The sequence below is a fragment of the Oreochromis aureus genome, linkage group 14 (assembly GCF_013358895.1).
Source record: "Oreochromis aureus strain Israel breed Guangdong linkage group 14, ZZ_aureus, whole genome shotgun sequence".
NCBI lineage: Eukaryota > Metazoa > Chordata > Actinopteri > Cichliformes > Cichlidae > Oreochromis > Oreochromis aureus.
In genome coordinates this window covers 32,104,266-32,125,011 of record NC_052955.1, presented here as the reverse complement: position 1 = coordinate 32,125,011, position 20,746 = coordinate 32,104,266, and the positions used below count along the sequence as shown (strand labels likewise).

Genomic DNA, 20,746 nt, shown 5'->3' with positions numbered 1-20,746 from the left:
TAGAAACACCTTCGCATCCCTGACACTGTCACGCTTTTCAGGATGCAATTCTCGCATGCAATGTGTCCACAGTTAAACACACACATGTGTGTCCATTCGTAACAACAGGGACACGTGTACAGATCCGTAGCTCTTCCGATTGACACAGGTGGCGTAGAGGACGCTGACGGTTGGGGTTCATTGAAAGATGCGTCGATTGTTGTTGTTGTTGCAACACGGATGGTCCGTCCACGTCGATTACCTCCTGCGGCACGGACGGTCCGTCCGCCCTGTAGCTCCCAGGCTCAGGTCTTTGTACCGCGGCGGGCACTGTAGCAGAAGACCCCCGCCGGGGAGGTAGTCCCATTTCACGTCGGGTGTAATCGTCCATGAGAGGTGTACGCGTGGTCTCCCACGAGTTAGGACGTCCAGTGGGCACGGTTGCATTGTAGCTTTGGATCTGTAAGCCGAATGTAGGCTCAGTGGAAGACCTTTCGGCGTAATCCGTGTCTCTTGGATCGGGGCCGGTGAAGTCTACGGTGTTGATAAAGTAAGCGGCCCCGCGATGAAGTTCGCAGTCTAGAATGTCTTGAAGCGATAACTTTGAACACAACGTCTTGTTATACGGTGGTAACCAGGAGAGGAAGGTTTTTTGTATTTTTTCACAGTAGGCAAATAGCTTCCGTTCGGGCACCAATGCGTGCACCACCGCCAGCGTCTTGGTTCGATCATACTGTCCACATTTCCATTTGCTTACATGGAAACGCTTCATGTACGCGGCCCGGGGTAATGCCCGCTTGGAGTCCGGGGTCGTGGGGCGTACAATACCAGCCACGATGTGCTTATTTGCCAAGGACATGACTGTAGACACAGCGCAACTCTGCTGTCCTCTGCTGTCCTGTTAACAAGCTCCTGCTCCGGGTCGGCCGGCGTTGCGCTGCAGGTCGGCCGGCTTTGCGATGCAGGTCGGTGGATACTCTTCTGCTGTACTACACCCTTCGAGGATATAAGCCTTGTCTTTACACCAACTTACACACACACACGACCGACTGTCAATACAATGCGTTGGTTTACTGCGATTGCTACTCTTGGCCTTGTCCTAATGGGACCTGTGTTGGCTCAGCCCGCTTGGAAATCTCCGTGTCCACCACTAGACTGCAGGCCTCCTGTGGTGTCTCATCTGATCACGGACGGTAGCAGGCGGCTGACAGTGATATACCAGTACGCCGAAGACCATCTGTACTACAAGCCACAGGCTAGAGTGCTATCGGAGGTTATATGCGGAACCGAAGAGCACGTATGTATACCTGAATACGACAAAGACGATGGGACCCAATGGAGTAGCAGTAGCTGGCGTTATGGGGCTATGAAGTGTGATGTGGAACTCACGAGCCCTGATGCGTTACAACACAATTGCAGGGTACATCTTAATATAGCTGGCATACGAGAAACAAACAGCCAGGTCAATCCTCAATGTGGAGTAAAGATGGCCAGCCCCACTCTGTCCGTGAGTTTGGACGAAGTGACTTTGGGTCCATTTTCTACAGTTTGGGCTGTGAACTATACCGCGGAGACTGAATGGACCGTCACCGGTGTCGATGAGCCGAGCCAGGTGCATACCGTCCAATGTGAGAATGGCAAGAGTTGTGTAGCTCACATCCAAGATCTTCCGACCTTAAACTACACCATTAGAGCACGCGTCCGACCGCAACAGAACACCGCAGGCATACTGTGGAGCGAGTGGAGCAGGGTTCTGTCTCGGTCTGCGACCTGTACACACCCTGTACGTTTCCAATGTAACAGGGATGGCCGGAGTGGAATCCACTGTGTGTATCGATGCTCTCCACCCGCACAGGACACTCGTTCGAGACTGCAGGTCACATGCGGGACCGAACGTCGTCGGTGCACGATGAAGTCTACACAGCAAGGTCTAGAGTGCACGGCGACATTTTCAGCTGGAGGACTTCTGGGTACTACGCAGTGTCACGTTGCGGTGCTGTTCGACCACGAAGGAGCGGACGAGGGCATAATCTCCATCTAATGTGCAACTATGATACGTCTATATCAAATCACCCAAGGAGTTCATACAGGCGTGATAACATTTCATTCATATCACCGAGATGCCATGCGTTGTGACAAAAGTTACTAACCATGTGGTTGTGCTACTAAATGAAAATAAAACATGCTCCTGTCAATGCACCTTGTACGATATACTGTGTAACTGTTTGAAATTAAACACTTGGCAATGACCAGAGATTGTTTGTGTCTCCACACACACGAACACAACCGATCGCACATGCGTTCGTTGTCACGCTAGTACACAGTGCACAATCCTGACCGTGGTACCGGTGTCTATGTTGCAGATGGTCACTGACCTCTGACTGTATGCAGCACAAACCAGTAAAACTGGACAATAATTACCTAGAATATATCTCATTGACAGATGGTATTAACCATACTATATGTGAGTATGGGCAAGTCCTGACATGTAAACAGGGCGCTTTATATGCTCATTGTCTGATTTTTGCCACAAGGAGCAATGGCCCTAAAGTGGCGATGTGCGGGTTTGACGTTTGTCGTAGCTCTGGCTTACATGGACCTGTATCAGGGTTAGTAAATTTCACAGAATGTAATGTTCAACCATAAGTGACGTTGTTACTTATTGTACATTTGTTGCTTAGTACAGTCTAGGAGAGTGTCTGTTTTATTACGCTATTACGCTAACCTCACTGCAACCATACACTTCCCTGTAGCTGCATTTACGCCCGGACGCTGCGCTTGCCCCAGGACCCAGGCAGTCAAAGGCAGACTGTCGGATTTCCAAGTCTTCCCACAGCGGGCAACTTGTGATAGAGAGGAGTTGGTGTAAGTTTCCAAGTGCGTGTTTCCACATCTTACAGTTGGAGCTTGATCTGCAAAACTGTGATTTAAGATACTATACGTTTCTTGCCTCAGGGTCACCAGGATAAACCCTGACAATTCTACCCAGCTGTTGTGCATGTCCACTGAGGGGGTTAGAGGCAAGCGGATATTATCGTGCTGGGAAAGATGAGTTAGGTGCACACGCTGAACCTCGCGCGAGTCTGTCCGATGTGCAAAATACATATTGGTAGAATGCTTATCTCATGGACCATTCATATCTGACAGCGTTCCTTCTCGCCGTTTGTTTTTGTAGCATAAACAGAAACGAGAGTCGCAAGTTGGAGTGCCTGCACGCACAGCCGATCCGTAAACCACCCCCACCTACCCCTACAACTCCTGTACCGGGTGAACGGTAAATACCCGAGGCCGATGAAATGAACTACGAGCTGTGTTGAGTTGTACGTTCCCTTGTGTTGTATCCATACCATATCTACAAAGGCATCATATCGCAATGTGCGCGCTGACGGTTCACTGTGTCTGTGACAACTCTTATGTGTAATGACGTCTGTTTTGTGATGTGGACGCTCGCTGAAATAAAACTGTGTACACAACCTTATGCGCAACCAAATGTGTCTATGACTGTGTGTTTCACAACAACATTGAACCACTTACACCTCTGTAATGTCGGCTAAAACCCCACCCGTGGTTAAACTGAATACATAAAACCGAACCCCTGGTTCTACGCTCACCAGCATTCGAACAAGTCACACCGTCACGCAGACATAGGAGTTTTGCAGAGGATAGCAGCATAACACGAATACACCGAGATGAACCCGACCGGACAGCTAGTGCTCTTGGACGGTGCGCACTGGTCAGCGACTTCTAATGCAAAACGCCAGGTCTACTTGGACACGTTCGCAGAGTTTGCCAAGACGGTCGAGCCGTTTACTGTAACTTTCAAGGTCATGATGTCTGACTTTTGTCTGTATAGACACTCGCTGAGTGCTACGGGGAACAACAGCTGGTGTTTGGCTATGCTCCGTTACGTGCACGAACGCCCCATTGACCATGCCGAGTACACCAAGGATTTGTATGTCACCGCCAGGACAATATCAAGGTTTGTTGACAAGTTACACGAGGCTTCGGGCGATCCCAGATGCAAAGGCCACGACAATGCGGGCTTGTCCGAAGACGATTACGAAATGTGGTTCACCCTCGAAATGGACCACGACTTCACGGTGCGAGTCAAGGTAGAGCCTACTGCTAAGTGTCCCAGCGAGACCGCTCGCATCTTGAGAGAAGGCGTTGTGGACATCGACCCAGTCTGGAATATCATGACGGAGGTAACGGGCTACATCTGTCTATACGCTCTGAGCGCAGAGCTAATGGCCTCCGATGCGGCCGACAATGCTGAGAATCAAACTGCCTCCCACAGCACGGACACCGCAGACGGACGAGTCATCGCCGAGGCCGACGACACCAACGTATTGCGGCTGAACCAACCTGCCTGTCAGAGTACCGACAGTGATGACAAGCCAGCCATCGCTGAGCCTGACGACATCAACGTATTGCAGCTGAGGAATCGCGAAGTCCTCAGAATGCCGGCTAACGCGAGACGCGGAGCTCTGCATTAACCTCCTCTCTAGCATAACCTTGTTCACCAAGCATACAAACGACTCACATAAAATGTTGTTGTCTTTGTTTATTGTCAAGAATAAAACAATCATGAACAAAACCATACAGCATTTGTGTTCTTTCAGGCAATGTAACAGCACACATGCACTCATTTCACACATCGGTCGGTATTATCTTGCACGGAATACGTTCAGAAACCGTCTTCTTGTCCTTCTCCTTCGTGTAAAGGATGATCATCAGTCTCTTAAAAATGCTAATGAAATCATAAAACAAGGTCACACAGTGCCAGATGTAGTCCTTGTCCCCGTTCTCTGCTTTCTCGATAATGAGCTGAGTGTCAAACAGGACAAAGCCGCACATGACGAGCAGTCCCAGGTATGTCTCGCTGCGGTCAAACGCGTTCATGGTGAAACCAGAGACTGCGATCGGCTGATACGTCCTATGAAAAAGCCGTCTCCTTTCTCTCTGTTACAAGCCGTTTCCTTTCTCTGCTTTACAGTTAATGAACATATTACATAGACGTTACACGTCCATAGAGCCTGCGCGAAAACGCAGTTATTTCAACTAGGCAGATCTCGGCCGCAGGCGGAAAGGCGTGGCTCGCGGGGGTATGCCATTAGGGCCGTGTGCAACAGGGTAGTGCGTTTTTAAAACGCCCCCCTGAGGCCGTGTATTTTATTACAACGTTGAGAAAGCGTTGTCGTTGAGGCGCCTGTTTCCCTTAACCCTTGTGCGCCCGCCCTCCTGTTCTCGGGGCGTGGGGCGTGGAGACCCCCGAGGGGCGTGTGTGTTATTATGATGATGATGTTGATGATGTTGATGTTGATGTTGATGATGGTGTTGATGATGATGATGATGGTGATAGTGATAGGGTGTGGGGGGGTCGCTAGGACCCCATCGGGCATATGTGTTATGATGATGATAGGGTGTGGTGGGGTCGCTAGGACCCCCTCGGGCATATGTGTTGTTATGACGACGGCGACGATGATGATGATGATGATGATGATGGGGGGTCGCTAGGACCCCCTCGGGGCGCTTGTGTTATTACAAAGTCGGCGGCGTCTGGGAAGCGGCGGTGCGTGAAGCGGCGCAGTTGGGACAGTACGTGACGGCGCAGTTGGTGCACACGTACACTCGGCACTCGTGGCACAGGATCTTGGTCTTGACATCTTTGCTCCTGGGACACACGCGGCACCTTCGCCTCTTGACCGGAGAGGAGTCGCGCAGCGTAGCATCGGCATCGTCGGCCTCATCAGTAGTAGTAGTAGCAGTAGTACCTCGGGCCGCGACACGGCCTCCTCCTCCTCCTCCTCCTCCTCCTCCTCCTCCTCCTCCTCGCGCCAACGCCCTGGCTTCGATCATGGGGCGCGCGAACGCTTTGCCCAGCCGCTCGAGGAAGAGCCTTCGTTTGTTGAGCTTGCCCGCCATCCAGTCGGGGTGAATTTCCCTCCAGAGCACGAACGCATTGTATGCCGCCACGTCCACCATGTTGTGGAAAAGGGCCACGGGCCACCTGCAGGTCTTTCTCCTGCAGCTGTACGTGCTCACGACCTTGTCCAGGTTGTCGACGCCTCCCTTGGTGCGGTTGTAATGCAGCACCAAGGGAGGTTTGCCGCCGCTGCTGTTGCTGTTGCCGTTGCTGCTGCTGCGGCTAGGCCGGGGCTCGGGGCCGGAGCGGCGGTGGTGGTGGTGGTAGCGAGGAGCGGTGGTGAGGAGCAGCACGTTCTTGTTCTTCTTGGCCACGTAGGAGAGGATGATCGTGTCTGGCCCTCTTCCTCCTCCTCCTCCTCCTCCTCCTCCTCTTCTCGGTCCCGCGGAGCCGCCGAGTACTACGGATTCCACGGAGCCCACGGCCCTGTCCTTGACGCAGCGCAGCTCTCTGGGGATCTCGGGTCTGTTCGATCGCAGAGTGCCCAGCACGGTGTGGCCTCTTTCGCGATAGAGCCTGTCGGCGAGCTCGCGCGAGGTGAAAAAGTTGTCGCACGTGACGTTGCGTCCCGGCGCCAGTCCCTCGGTGAGGTCCACGACCACTCGAGTGGCCAGGTGCTTCTCGGGAGGGCCGCGCTTGTCGGGCTTGCCGGTGTAGACTTGCATCTTCCACGCGTAGCTGGAACGCGCGTCGCACGCCACCCATATCTTGATCCCGTACCTGGCCGGTTTGCTGGGCATGTACTGTCTGAACGGACACCTTCCTGATGGCGAGAGAGAGAGAGAGAGAGAGAGAGAGAGAGAGAGAGAGAGAGAGTGGGAAAGTGTGGGAGATTGGGGCAGAAACGGAAGAAGAGACGTCAGTTTGACAGAGAACGCACTTGCAAGCGTGGAAAAAGCACACACGCAGAACCCAACACGAATACAACAAAGCGAGCTAGCGTTGTCGCTGTCCCCCGCTCCTCTTCCTCCTCTCATCTCCCCCAGAGCGATGTGTGGGAAAGTGTGGGAGATTGGGGCAGAAACGGAAGAAGAGACGTGAGTTTGACAGAGAACGCGCTTGCAAGCGTGGAAGATATAAAGAGTCATGTAAAAGCACACACGCAGAACCCAACACGAATACAACAAAGCGAGCTAGCATTGTTGTCGCCGTTCAGGCTCCTCTTCCTCCTCTCGTCCCCCCAGTCACGCACGCACGCACACACACAACACACACAACACGCACCACGTACGTACCTCTGAACGGCACCAGTCTCTCGTCGACGGTGACCTCCGGTCCCGGGCGGTACATGGCGGGCAGCCTCGCGCACCACTCGTCCCACACGGCTCTGATGGGGGCCAGTTTGTCGTAGCCGTGGCCGCCGCCGCCGCCCTCGCCTCGCCCGGCCCGTCTGGTCTCTCTGTCGTCGAAGCGCAGCGCGCTCGAGTAGGCTCGAAAGGTCTTGAGCGGCATCGCGGCCCTGAACACGGACCTGCCGCTCTCGGCGTCCCACAGGCTCTCGCAGGCCTCTCCCCGGGACCTGTACACGCCGGCGAGCACCAGCAGCCCCACGTAGGCCCGGAACTTGACGCGCCCCATGGGCTTCCACCCGTCAATGGCGGGCCTGCGCCTGTCCGCTTCGAGGTTGGTCATGGCGATCACCGAGTCCTCTATCTCTGGCGGAAAGTAGGCCATGAATGAGGAGGCCTTGTTTCGCGCCGCCGCCACGGCCTCTTCGGTGGGGCCTCGTCCTCGCGGGTCGAGGTCGTCGTCGTCGTCGTCTTCTTCTAATTCTTCTTCTAATTCTTCTTCTTCTTCATAGTCTTTGTCTTCTTCTTCATCGTCATCGTCATCATCATCGGCTAGGACGTCTTCTTCTTCTTCATCATCATCATCGGCGAGGACGTCTTCTTCTTCTTCATAGTCTTTGTCTTCTTCGTCATCGTCATAGTCATAAGCATCGGCTACATCTGCGTCACGAGTTTCACCGACAGCGCCGTGGCTGCGATCGCGACCAGGATCATGAACGCCACCTGCAACACGGCCGGCGTCGTCGTCCTCTTGCCGAAGCTCCCACGTCCCCCGCCCCGGTTCAGCGCCCGCTTCTTCCTCTCCCGGTTCAGCGCCTGCTTCTTCCTCTCCCTCTCGACGGTTCGACTCGCCTTGCGAGCCACCGTCCTGGCAGAGTCGCAATGCCATTTCGTAGTCGTGCTCCTCTTCCGCGAAACACCTATGGCCCGCAACCCCATCGTTTTCGTCCTCCTGATCCTCCAAGTACCGCTCCTCGTCTGCGAGCGTTCGAGTGGTCGAGTCGTTATCCACCTCGGCCTCTTGCTCTTCTTCCTCGGCCTCTTCTTCTTCCTCCTCCTCCTCCTCCTCCTCAGAGTTCTCGTGCTGCTGCTGCTGCTGCTCTTGGTCTTCCTCGACCCCTAGACCGCCATAGTGAAACGTGGCCGGTCGAAACAACGGAGCGACCGGAGCCAACCCCGCGTACGCCAAACGCGATGTTGACGGTGATGGTGATGGTGAGCAGGAGGAGGAGGAGGAGGACGACGACGACGACGACACCGCCGGCGAAAGCGATCCGCCCGTGCCGACCTTAGTGCTCTTTGGGTCCCACGGTCTAGTGCGTGACATTGTCTTTGTCTTCTTCTTTCTCGGTGGCACCTCGTTGTTGTCGTTGCACGGCGCGCGCTGGGACACCGCCTCTGTAACCAAACCCCGACACGCTTAGTACCCGCCATCCACGCTCTTATCATTTTGGCGCGCGACACGCTGGGCTTTCGCCGGCGTGTTTCTCGATCCCCTCCGCCTGTCTCTTTCTCTCTCTCTCTCTCTCTCTCTCTCTCTGTGTGCTTTGGCTCCCATTCCCTCGGGGGGGAGGGGGGGATCTCGCGACCCCCGCATATTCCCTCCTACCATCCCCTCCCCGAGGTGGGGGGATCTCGCGACCCCCGCATATTCCTTCCTACCATCCCCTCCCCGAGGTGGGGGATCTCGCGACCCCCGCATATTCCCTCTTCCCTCCCTCCCTCTCTCCCTCTGTCCCACCACCCCCCGGGGTGGGGTGGGGGATATCGCGACCCCTACCGCTTTCCTCTCTCCGCGGGGGGGACCAGCATCCCCCGACCCCGACGCTCCCCCTGGCGGGAGCATCAGGGTTAAAGCACCCGCCTACTTTATAGTAAACACTCACCCGTCTCACTTGAGGGGAGAACACTGGCTGGCTCTGACTCTGGAAAAGGACGGCTCCTCCACTTTTTTTTGACTCTTACGGATTCCCTCCCGACTTTCTTCACTATCCCTCGGTCATCTCAGAGTTTCTGGAAGACCGCTCTGACAAAATACTCTATCATGATCGTCAGCTTCAGCACCCTCTGTCTGTCGTTTGCGGGCAACATTGCATTTTTTATCTATGTCACAAGGCTCAGGGGTTATCCGTTGACAAAATACTCTCTCTGTACTATAACGATGTGTTTAAAAATGATGGCATGGTGTCTGACTTTCTGAAAGGGCGCTGTCCCGCTCGATCTCGCAGAGGTCATCACGGGGCTTGCTCCTTACAAAAGTTTAAAAATGCGTGTATCAAATAAAGAATCGTAAACAATGATCAATTTGTTTGCAGCTTTTTTTTAATTTCATTTGTGAAAAAACATAACAACGACAAAAACACGGTTTTATATAGAGGTCCAGGTTGGGGAAAGCATCTTTTTGAACCGAGAGGGTTTTCTCCCCCTTCGCGCAGGTGTCAGTCCTCCCTCCTCCTCCTCGGATTTAAGACGCGCGTACTGGTCGCGAGCTCTACGGTTATGTATGGAGGATGAGGGGATGTTTGATTCGACCAAAGTAGTTAAAAATGCCGTCCATCCTTTCGGCGCGTTTGGTTTTACTTTTAAAAGAGAGGAGAGGTTTTAAATAGATCGATCATGTGAGAACCCCGCACCGCATTCCCTAAACAAATTCCCCCTCTTTGTCCATCCTCCTCCCCCTCCGCTAATTTCTGCATAATGTAGCGGGCGTTTTTGCGGTCTCGAGGGGGTAGGGATTTTAATACTTCTTCCACCATTTCATCCTCTTCCCCGGGCTGCTCCTGTTGGTGCGGATGCACCTGCTGCTGCAGATGCACCTGTTGCTGCTGCTGATGATGCACCTGCTGCTGCTGCTGAGGCTCCTTGGGCGGCAGGTGGAAAGTCACCCGACTCTCCTCGTCCCGACCCTGTTTATAGAGCGTGAGATATCTCCGCAGCAGAGACTCGTATCTTTTGACTTTTTCGTACAAGTTTAGCCGCGGATCCTCCAGTATAGCTTTCATCTTTTCGTCCAAATCGTCTTTGGCGGCTTCTCTGACTGTGGGCTCGGCGGGTCGGGTCAGTTTTTTCATCTCGTGAGAGGGAACGAGAATCATTTTTTTAAACATCTCAGCGTTTCTGAAATATTCCTCCCAGCAGGTTTCCCAGAATAGGCACGGCGGCGGACAGGAGAGGGAATAGAAACCCTCCCGTCTGTTTCTTTAAAACTTGACGTTTTCGGTTTAAGCTCGTTTTCTTGTCGGCCAGCAGTCTGATGATCTTTTCTGGCGTTTCAGTTTTTGGTATTGAGAAGCGGAAAGAGGTATGTTCCCCTTAAAAGATTTAAAGCTATCTCGCTTTGCGCCTGGAGGAAATCCGGGGAGCTGTGAGCGAGAATGTCTTTGCGTTTCTGCGGCGACGTGTGGTACAGAGCCTGCAGTAAGACGGCGTTCCTTTTTATACGCTGAGACATAGCGAGCTGCTACTTGGATTTGGGCAGGTAGATGACGGGGTGCTGTCCCGGAAGCAGACCGGCGCGCACTCTGTAACGTTCTGGGCAGGAGGGAGTGAGATCGAGGATTAAATACCCGTGGGGCTCCTCCGTGGCGTCTTTGAAACTGTCTGAGAAAAATGTTTTTTGCGAAGGGAAAATTTGACGGGCCAAAATCTCAATCTGCAGCTTGTCTCTGGGGTTTTTAAACAGCACCATATAATTGGAGTTTAAGCTGATGGTGCGGCTGTATTTGCCCTGATGGAAAACGTTCTGGGTCAGCATCATGACGGAGACGTTTTTATGGTGGCGGTATTGAGTGAAAATTTTAACCACTTCCGGGTGATCCGAGGCCTGAAAGATGACGTCATCCAGCACCACCAGAGCGTCTTGGAAATCTTCGAAAGAATCAGGCAGCCCCTCGACAAATTTAATGTTTTTATTGGTCTTTGACAGTTCCTCGTACATGGGTTGAAAAGAAGTATAAATCCACACAATATTTGCGGGCACAGTATTCATGGAGCGTTCACAGTTTTCCAAAACACACTTTACAAAATGAGTTTTCCCACACCCGCTAGGCCCCACAACGAGACAGGAAAAAGGCACTTTCGGTCTGTGATCAAAATCAATTTCCTCCATTTTAGAAGAAAATGAAGATAAACAAACAAAACAAACAAAACAGCACTAGTACCCGAAAGGCAGAGTTGTGCCGTCTGGAAAGAGGCGCCTCTTGTCGTACACCACGCGAAACTTTTTCTGAAATGTTCTGTTTTTATGCACAAACCCTCTCTTATCCCTCTGAATGCCGTGCTGTGGGGTCTAGAGCTCCGCCTCCTTCATACCAGAAAGGTAACTTTCCACCAGCTCGCTCATACTGTCAAAATTGACCCGCTCGCAACATTCTGTCGTCTGCGTTATACCTTTCATTTTTACCACAAGTTTCTTCTTGTTTCTGGTCCTGTAGGCGTAGCTCTTTGGACCTGCGGAGACAAATTCCTGGATGGTGTCCCCGCCTAATTCGTCCGTGAGATCCCCCAGATAATTGCCCAGCTCTAAAGGTTCCTCCCCCTCTTTCACTACATAGATCAGAGAGTCGGTGTCGGTGTACAGAACGTTGCGCTGCAATTTTTCTAAATACTCGTAGAGTTTTAGGCGGGCGTAGGCTGTGGTGAAAGCCGCGATGAAAACGTTATTGGATGCGCCGGGAGGTATCACGCAGCGCTCGTTATAGCTCCACTGAATTAACGCCACGTCCTGTTTTTTGGCCTTTAAAAAAGAGACGTGTTTAAAGTCGTACTGGCCGGAAAAGACGTAGTTAAAAAACTCACTGGGTTTTCTGACCAGAGTGGTCTGAGTCAGGTTGGTTCTCTGAGCAAACTTTCCCCAGAAACTGTTGAGACACAATTTCGATACCTCTCTTTTGGCCGGGTTCACCTCGATTTTTGACGGGTCTAAACGTATGCCCTGATGCCTGTGGTACTCTTCCACGTATTTGCTCCTCTCCTCCTCGGCGCGAGCTTCCGGAGGATAGCTGGAGGCTTCCTGTTTGCCTTTGAGAAAAGTGTTAATATAGCCGATGTCGCTGCTGCGCCGATCAAAGTGCCAGACCTCTGTGATTTTAGCCACCCTGTAACCCAGTTCTAAGGCTTTGTTAAACTCGACGGTGACCCAGACCCTGTGAGAGCTCTGGCCTCGTCGTCGTGAGGGCACGGGCCGCTTTGGTGATTAGTCTCGGCGCAGGTGCGGCAGAGGGAAAATATTAATTTACCTCCGGGGGTTTTGTACGGTAGAACGGGGAAATAGAGCCCACAAGCGGTAAACGGTGGCTCTGATCAGCCCGAAATAACGACGGGGTCTACAAAATTCTCTCTGATGATTTTCGGGTGATGGAGAGGGTAAGCGCTTGCGTTGGCGTAAGGGTACAGGATGTGGCGTCTCGTAATACAGATTTTCTCCGGGCGAGGCGCTGTAACGCAGCCTCAAGGCAAGTCGTCCTCCGTAAAGGCCCGGCGAGGAGACAGAGGTTCCGGAGCTTCGTAGCTTTGCAAAAACTTTTTAACCTCCTCGTTCGATTTTCTCATCTCGCTCCACTCGTGCTCCCACAGCGTGACCGTGCGGACTCTGTAAACGTTTCTCAGCTCCCGGAGCCTCGCCTCGGTAGAGGCGAGCAGGTTCCCGTAAGGAGCGCGGGTCAAAGGGCAGATTTCCTCCGGCCTGTAGCACTTTGGACACCCGTGATAAAAGCACCCCAGAAATTCCCACACCCACTTTTCACCATCAATCAGCGCGTATCCGTCAACATAGTACGGACCTATTTTTTTCTCCCCTCCCGTTGTGAGAGCGTGTTGAATGGGGATTTTCTGAGAGCGAGATACCCACTCCAGCCACTGAATGGACGCGTGCGAATAGGCTTTGGACGTGCGTCCGTAGTTGTCGGGCGAGGGGATGGCCAGAGTGTTTTTGGGAAGGAAATTGGTGAGAAACACTTTCATGCAGGCGGAAGCTATAGTGACGCAGCTGAAAGGGTCGATTTTAGTTTTGCCTATAAACCCGTCTCTGAACTTTATGCACGCCTCCCTCAGGATATTAACGTCGTTTTGACAGTAATACAGCGACTCTTTTTCAAAGTTAAAGACGCCTCGGGAGGCCTCGCCGTGCCAACGCAGAAACTCCTCTCGTTCGGAGAGGGACATGCGCTCTACCCCGTAATCCGAAGGAGGGGTGCAGGCCCAACGTATTTTAAACGGTCCCATGAGCTGAATTTGTGGGGAAAAAAACCCTTGGTTTGTCCTCGAAGCCTAAAGCTTTGGGCATGGCGCTGAGACGCATGGTGAGGAAAGAAAGCGAGTCTATGAATTTGAGAAGGAAATCGGATTCTGCGAAACATATAATTTTACTGCCTTGCATGATGAGCGAGGGCGTCATGCCCTCTCCCACCAGGTGACTTAAAATTATGTAGCTATCAAACCCTTTAGCATTGTGGGCGATGAACGTACTCTCCCTGTATCTTTTCCTTCTGTATCTTTGAACAAACTTTCCAACGCAGTCTACACCGTATGCGTGCCACTCTTCTCCTTCTAGCGATTTTGTGCACACTAGGTAAGGGACGTGCGTCCCCTCCCGGTCTGGGAAGGTTTCAAAGTCATAAAAGATTATGGAAGCGGTATCGAGGGTTTCGTGTTTCAGAGGTTGGGAGAGGAGTTTGCAGTCAGGGCATTTATACATTTGTTGACAAACGCTGAGGCCGGAACTAGAGTGAATTCTGGGCTGTTTGTGCTTCAAGTAACACTCGCGAGTGCGACATGACCTGTTACAATCCGGACAGATTACAGCGTCCAGAAAGTGAGCGGGGCATGCGGGGTCGAAACAGAGATTGCAGCGATTTTGGCAAAAGTGTTTCTCCAGGATATGGTACCCGCGGTGACACTCCTCGCAAATGTACGGGACTCCTAAAAATGTTTTTAGATTTTTTATCCCGTAATAGTGATGCCGGAATAAGAATAAGTACAGCGGGTGAGGAGTGTTTGGGGACTCTGTTTTGATTAGCGAAAGAGTCCTGTCCTCGGGAGGGCGGTAAAACACAACGATTTTACGATTTAGTATTTGCTCAAATTTATCTATGTCGGTGAGGGTTACCTGGGTCCGTTCGCTCAGCCCCGCTAAACGCTGCAGCTCTCTGCCGCGTTCCAGGGCCTGTTTATCTGTGAAATGAGGCTCGGTGAGGTGAGCCAAGTTAATGGCGAAGCAGAGATTATCGTTTTTATTTTTTACCACGTACAGACAGCGCTGCTTTTTGACTATAATTTCATCATCTAACGTTTTGTGAATCTTTTTACGTCCGCCGCCTCTAGGATTTCTGATTACTTGCACAACAATTTCTAGGGGAGAGCCTACCACGATCGCGCCGTTTGATTGTATCAGCCTGGCCAACAGGTTCTCAAAAGCCGGTACAATGTTTTCGCCGCGATCGTCGGCGTTAAAAATGGCGTGATTTCGCGCGTGCTCGCTGATGATCTCCAGTTGAACCCGATCATTACGACTAACTTCCGGTCTGACCCTATCCGCTAGATCTACAAAATTGTCCCTGACGTCGAGGTAAAATTGAGCGAGGTCGGCCGCGTCATCCTGAGAGGGAATGTTAAATACTCTCCATTTCAAAATTATTAAATTGTTCACGGCGAGTCACCGCATCGTTCTGTACCCGAGATCCTCCTCCGTGTTGATGTTCCGCAGGCTGCTCCTCCGCAGGCTGCACCTGCTCCTGCCGCTCCTCCGCAGAGCGCTCCTCCCTCTGCTGGTCATAGAGCTGAAGAGCATTTTCTAACGGCTGCAGAGGGTCAAAGTTCAGTCGGTCGGCACGCCATACGTTTTCAATGTTTTGAAGGAGGGCCTGCAAAGCGTTTTCTAAAGGCTGTAGGGGGTCGATCGGTGCTGCTATATGATCATCGTCTCTGTTCAATTCTGCCACGGCTTCCAACAAAGCGTCAGGAATGCTGCGTTCTTCCGACATGATTTTCTTTATTTCTTAATTCACAGACTTTTACATGTGTATGCTTTTACTTTGCATCCCTTTTACAGATCCTTGTGTCGATATATCGATGCAAATGCATGGACGGTTATGGCGTACATGAATTTGAGGTCTCCGAGGATCCTCCTCTTATGAAGTCGCCGTCGGGCTGTAAGAAAAGACAAACAAAATGTATTTTTTACTCCTTCGAAAGGACGATCGTGTTTTGCACAAACGTTTTATTTATTCTTGCTGTATAAAGTTGAGAGTAAAAAAAACCACACATTTTTTAAATTTTTTATTTTATAGAGCGGAGAACTTTATTAATACAACATAATTATTTCTTAGGACCGATTCATCCCCCTGTCAATTACCTCTCAGTCTCCTGAGAGGAGGAGCTCTGGATGGTTCCTCCGCCTGATTTTCTGTATCGGTCGGTATATTCTCTGTCGAGAAAAACAAGAGAAAAAAGTTTAAGAAAACACATTGTACCTCTCCGGGTCAGCATGCGCGGCATATCCTTCATATTTTAAAAAAGAAAAAAAACTTTTATTTACCTCGCTCCTCCGCCCGATTGTCTGTAGCGGGGGTTTGAATGGGTATATTCTCTGTCAAGAAATAAAACAAAGAGAAAAAAGTTTAAGAAAACAAATTGTCTCTCTCCGGGTCAGCATGCGCAGGTTATCCTTCATATTTTAAAAAAGAAAAACTTTTACTTACCTCGCTCCTCCGTCCGATTGTCTGTAGCGGGGGTTTGAATAGGTATATTCTCTGTCGAGAAAAACAAAAGGGAAAAAGTTTAAGAAAACAAATTGCGTCTCTCTGGGACAGCGTGCGCGAGTTATCCTTCGTATTTTAAAAAAGAAAAACTTTTATTTACCTCGCTCCTCCGCCCAATTGTCTGTAGCAGGGGTTTGAATAGGTATATTCTCAATCTCGGCTGTGGAGAAATAAAACAAAGAGAAAAAAGATTAAAAAACTTTCTAGCACACGTTATACCACTCCAAGTCGGGAGGGCCGGTATAGCATGCTCGGCTTTTCGAATACGTTATTTTGTAGAAATATTGTTTACCTTCGGATTTAAAAGGTATTTTCCTGCAGTTCTCCTGGTATGCGGTGACGAAAATAACGTCGTCTTCTTGTTCTTCTTTTCGCTGCGGCGGGGTCTGTATATTCTCGATTACCGCTGTCACGAAATAAAGCAAAAAGCTTTAAAAATCCGCTCCGGGTCGGGAGGGGCGGTATAGCGTGCTCGGATTACTCCGTCACATCCTGTTATTCAACAAAATGGCGAATAATACAACATATTGTTTACCTTCGGTTTTAAAACTTATTTTCCTGCAGTTCTCCTGGTGTGCGGAGACGAAAATAACGTCGTCTTCTCGCCGCGGTCTTTCGCTGATCGGCAGCGGAGGTTCTGCGGGGAGGATGGCGTCTAAATCGCCTCGGAAAACGGCCGGATTTATGCTGCTCCTCACCGTGCTATCGATAGCGTCTGTAAGTAACAGAGTTTCATTAAAAACAAGTCTATCTAAACTTATTTTAAAAATGATATATCCTGATTTAAACGCACCGTAGTCCACTTGCGTGAAATCAAATTATTGACTTCTGTGTTGATATATAATTTAAAATCGTAAAGAAAAAAACTTACCGTGGTGAGGCAGGAAAAGTTCTGGCGAGCTGGCCCTGGCGCTCTGATCGACGGCGTTGTTTGGACGGAATGCTGACATAATATTCACGGACTCTTCCTCGCGATTGGTAGAACCGTCACAGTAGGGTCTGAGCAGATAACGGTTCTTTTGAGCCCCCTCTCGTTTCTTCTCTCATTTTATCCTCGTCTAGCAAGGCATCTGTTTTTCGCATCTTTCTCCTGACAATATCGACAGTTAGAGAGTGTTTTTTATTGTTTTTTTGTTTTTTTTTTCTCTCACCCTTCGGTTCTCTGTTTTGTGTGTGTGTGTGCGCGCAGACGGGAGAGGGGGGAAAGAAAGTTGAGGTGTCCGATTTCCTTTTTTTGGGTGCCTTCTTGTGAGGGTTGTCTGTTTTCCACATTCTCCGACGGTAAAATACGACTTAGAGGTGAATATTTGTTTTACTTTATGGGCAACAGTTGTCCGCGCTTGTTCTTGCTCGTGACAAAACTCGCCTCCTGTTGACAAAACTCGCCTCATGGTGTAAACTTGACACTGAGAAAATAACTCTTTCCCACAGAGGGGGTGCTTTAATAAACTTATTCGAATATGAGCTTTTTTCCCACTAAGGGTTATTTTATGGGGAGATGTACGAAATTATTTACCGAGTTACAAGCAATGAGAGATGATAATATTGGCTGTTGACTCCTTAGTGTGCGTAGTACAAGATGATTTTCTGTCTATTGAGAAAAACCTGCTGTAAAAGTAGCTAAAAATAATGAAGAAAAACTCTCTACTTTGGTCTGACAAGGAGCGGGCTGCACAAAACATACCTCATATAGATGTTTTAATAATAATATTTTTTGAGCGTGTTATAGGCTATAAGCATTGAGAAAAACCGATATCTGCTGTGTCACGCCTCCTTGACCCGCGGGGTGGGTGGGAGTGTGTGTGTGTGTGTGTGTGAAACAAGACCTCCTGCCTCGGCAATTATCTTTTATGGCTTGTTTTTCAGCCCCTTGTAAAAGGGACTCTCAAAAAGAAAAGTAGCGCATCCGAGGGTGTTTTTAATTAAGTAAGTTTCCAAAGTATTCACTAAGGGATATATATATATATATTTTTAACACATACAAGGATGTAGCTAGGTGTTTTAATAATAATATTTTTTGGGCACGCTATAGGTTATAAGCATTGAGAAAAACTGATATCCGCTGTCTCACTCCTCCTCCTTGACCCGCGGGGTGGGGTGTGTGTGCGCGCGTGTGTGAGTGAAACAAGATCGCCTGCCTCGGTAATTATCTTTTATGGTTTTTTTTTTAGTCCCTTGTAAAGGGACTCTCAAAAGAAAAGTAGCACATCCGAGGGTGTTTTAATTGTTTAAGTAAGTTTCCAAAGTATTCACTAAGGATATATATATATATATATATATATATATATATATATATATATATATATATATATATATATATATATATATATAACACATACAAGGATGTAGCTTGCCTCCACCCCCACTCTATGCAATCCGTTACTAGTCGGATAATCTTAAAGGTTTTTATTGCGCATGTCATATAAGAAAGCAAAATAAAGCCGTTATTGAAGAAATAGCTCTTTACTGAGAAAATTGTCATAATATTTAAACAGAATTCAAACTATGAGTTTGTGGAAAACTAACTGCCGCTCTGTCTCTCTATACAGCACTGACTCAACAGCCGCGTCACCCTTCAGGATCCCCCCTCCCTATCTGATTTCCCTCATGCTTATGGAACATGATGCAACAGGTCTGAAAATGACTAGACACTTCCGGAGTATTTCTGGTAGAGTCAAAAGGTCTGGATTGAGGCCTTCAATAGTAAATATGCTGTATTTGAATATGTCATACTCAAAGATGTAGCCCCACTTTCCACAGCCCTCAATAGGCAGAGTCCATTCTCCCCGCAAGCTCCTCGGAGCCGGTATCTGGCTGCGGAACATGAAGACCTCCTTATTTCTCCCTTCTTTCCGCGGAGCATTGGCTGCTTCCGATCTGTTACTGTAGATGGTGACGGGGGTGTTGCTGATAATCGACGAAGACCACTCACCGCTGCTGCCTCCCATGCTTACGGCCTCGGGAGAGCAGATCTCTTCCCCGTCCAAGTACAGAGGAACGCAGGGCTGCAGAATGAAAGGATCCATCTTGCGTCTGTGCATAGGATAGTGCGCGCCCTCCTCTCTGTTTTTATTCTCCTCCCTCCGCAGACCCCCCTCCCTCTAAAAACTTTTTTTAAATTTTTTTCTCACAACAGGTGGTGCGATTATGGATCATATTACACACTTCCTGTGGGGGAGGGGAGGGGTCAGAAGGTCAAGGCTAGGGTCATCAATCAAATTTTGACACAAGGTGCGGATGCAATTCGTCACGCTTAGGGATCATATTACACACTTCCTGTGGGGGAGGGGAGGGGTCAAAAGGTCAAGGCTAGGGTCATCAATCAAATTTTGACACAAGGTGCGGATGCAATTCGTCACGCTTAGGGATCATATTACACACTTCCTGTGGGGGAGGGGAGGGGTCAAAAGGTCAAGGCTAGGGTCATCAATCAAATTGAGACATAAGCTGGGGTGTTATTTTTTTCATGTGACATGGAAGTTTTCCATTTAAATAAAGCCTGCAGACAAGCGGTGAGCGGTAGCTAACATTCTTTAAAAAGGAGGAAACCCAGCATCTGGTGATGTCCATGAGTTCAAGACTTCAGGCTGTCATTGCCAGCAAAGCATTTTCAACCAAGTATTAGAAATGAACATTTTATTTTCAGTTCTTTAACTTGTCGAATTACTTTTCACCCCCTGAAATGAAGGGATTGTGTTTGTTATGCAATCTTTTTGTTCAACCCACTTAATTAACATATTGAAAGTCTGCACTTCAACTGCATCTGAGTTCTTTCATTTAAAATTTATTGCTGCTGTAGAGGTTGAACATGGGGTACCAGTGAGTAGTTTTGCAAAGAAATTGATCCTGCTAAGACAAGAATGTGGCAATTTAGATAGTTGATCAATGAGCATATGTTGCGACTGTATCATATCCACAAGCTAGCGATGTCAAAAGAAGGCAAGAGTATGTTGATGTGGGCGTGGAAAGAAATAAATGCATATAAAGTAGTAAGTGCTGGGAGCAAGGCTGTGAATGATGGCTTCTTCATCATAATTATGTGTGACAAGGAAAACACACTGCCTGTTTTGCAGGAAGGTGTATATAGTATATTTAAAAAAAAAAAACAGACTTAATTATATTAATAAACTATTGTTTATTGTGTGCATCAGTTCTTAATTAAGAGGCAAAAAAATGAGTCCAGTTTTGTCCCATAGCGATTGACAAGTTCAAAGTTCAGTGAAAGTATTACATGGTTATTACAGAGTGATAATTATGGGTTACAGAATTTTACAGACTTACTGAAATGCTACTTGCTGCCAGTGTTGGTCAAGTTACTTGAAAAAAGTAATCAGTAACTAATTACTGATTACTTCCCCCCAAAAGTAATCCTGTTACTTTACTGATTACTGATTTTCAAAAGTAATTAATTACTTAGTTACTTAGTTAATTTTTAAAAACACGATTTAAAACCTGAATAGGTGATAAAGCGATAGATCTTTCAGCCCAATTCTACTTTTTCTGCATAATCTATCATACAAAATGTAATCAAATGGAAAAGTCTCTTTTTAAAACTTGTTTTATTAGTTTTAATCTTTTAACTTTATGCGTCAAGCAAACATTAAATTATATGTAACATTCTCTGACTGGAAGAAATTTGTTTAACATTTCAACCTATTTTCTGCACATTCCAGCTCATAAAATAAAATATTTTTTGTGTTTACACTCACTCTTTCAAATAAATGCAAGTAAAACACAGCAGAAAATAAATAAAATCAAAGACTGCCAAGAAACGTGGTCTGTGTCAGACCGAACAT

The 20,746-nt window shown here is 49.0% G+C and overlaps 1 protein-coding gene across 1 annotated transcript; it reads right to left on the bottom strand.

Moving 5' to 3' along the window:
• Window positions 1–15,171: 15,171 nt before the first annotated feature.
• On the bottom strand, window positions 15,172–17,703 carry LOC120432898. Its single transcript, XM_039598260.1, has 8 exons — window positions 16,822–17,703; window positions 16,486–16,665; window positions 16,243–16,356; window positions 16,051–16,110; window positions 15,891–15,941; window positions 15,728–15,778; window positions 15,545–15,616; window positions 15,172–15,339 (listed from the first exon to the last, which is right to left on the bottom strand). The coding sequence occupies exons 1-8, from the start codon at window positions 16,898–16,900 to the stop codon at window positions 15,236–15,238; spliced, it is 711 nt and encodes a 236-aa protein (XP_039454194.1). The 5' UTR covers window positions 16,901–17,703; the 3' UTR covers window positions 15,172–15,235.
• Between the last annotated feature and the right edge of the window lie 3,043 nt (window positions 17,704–20,746).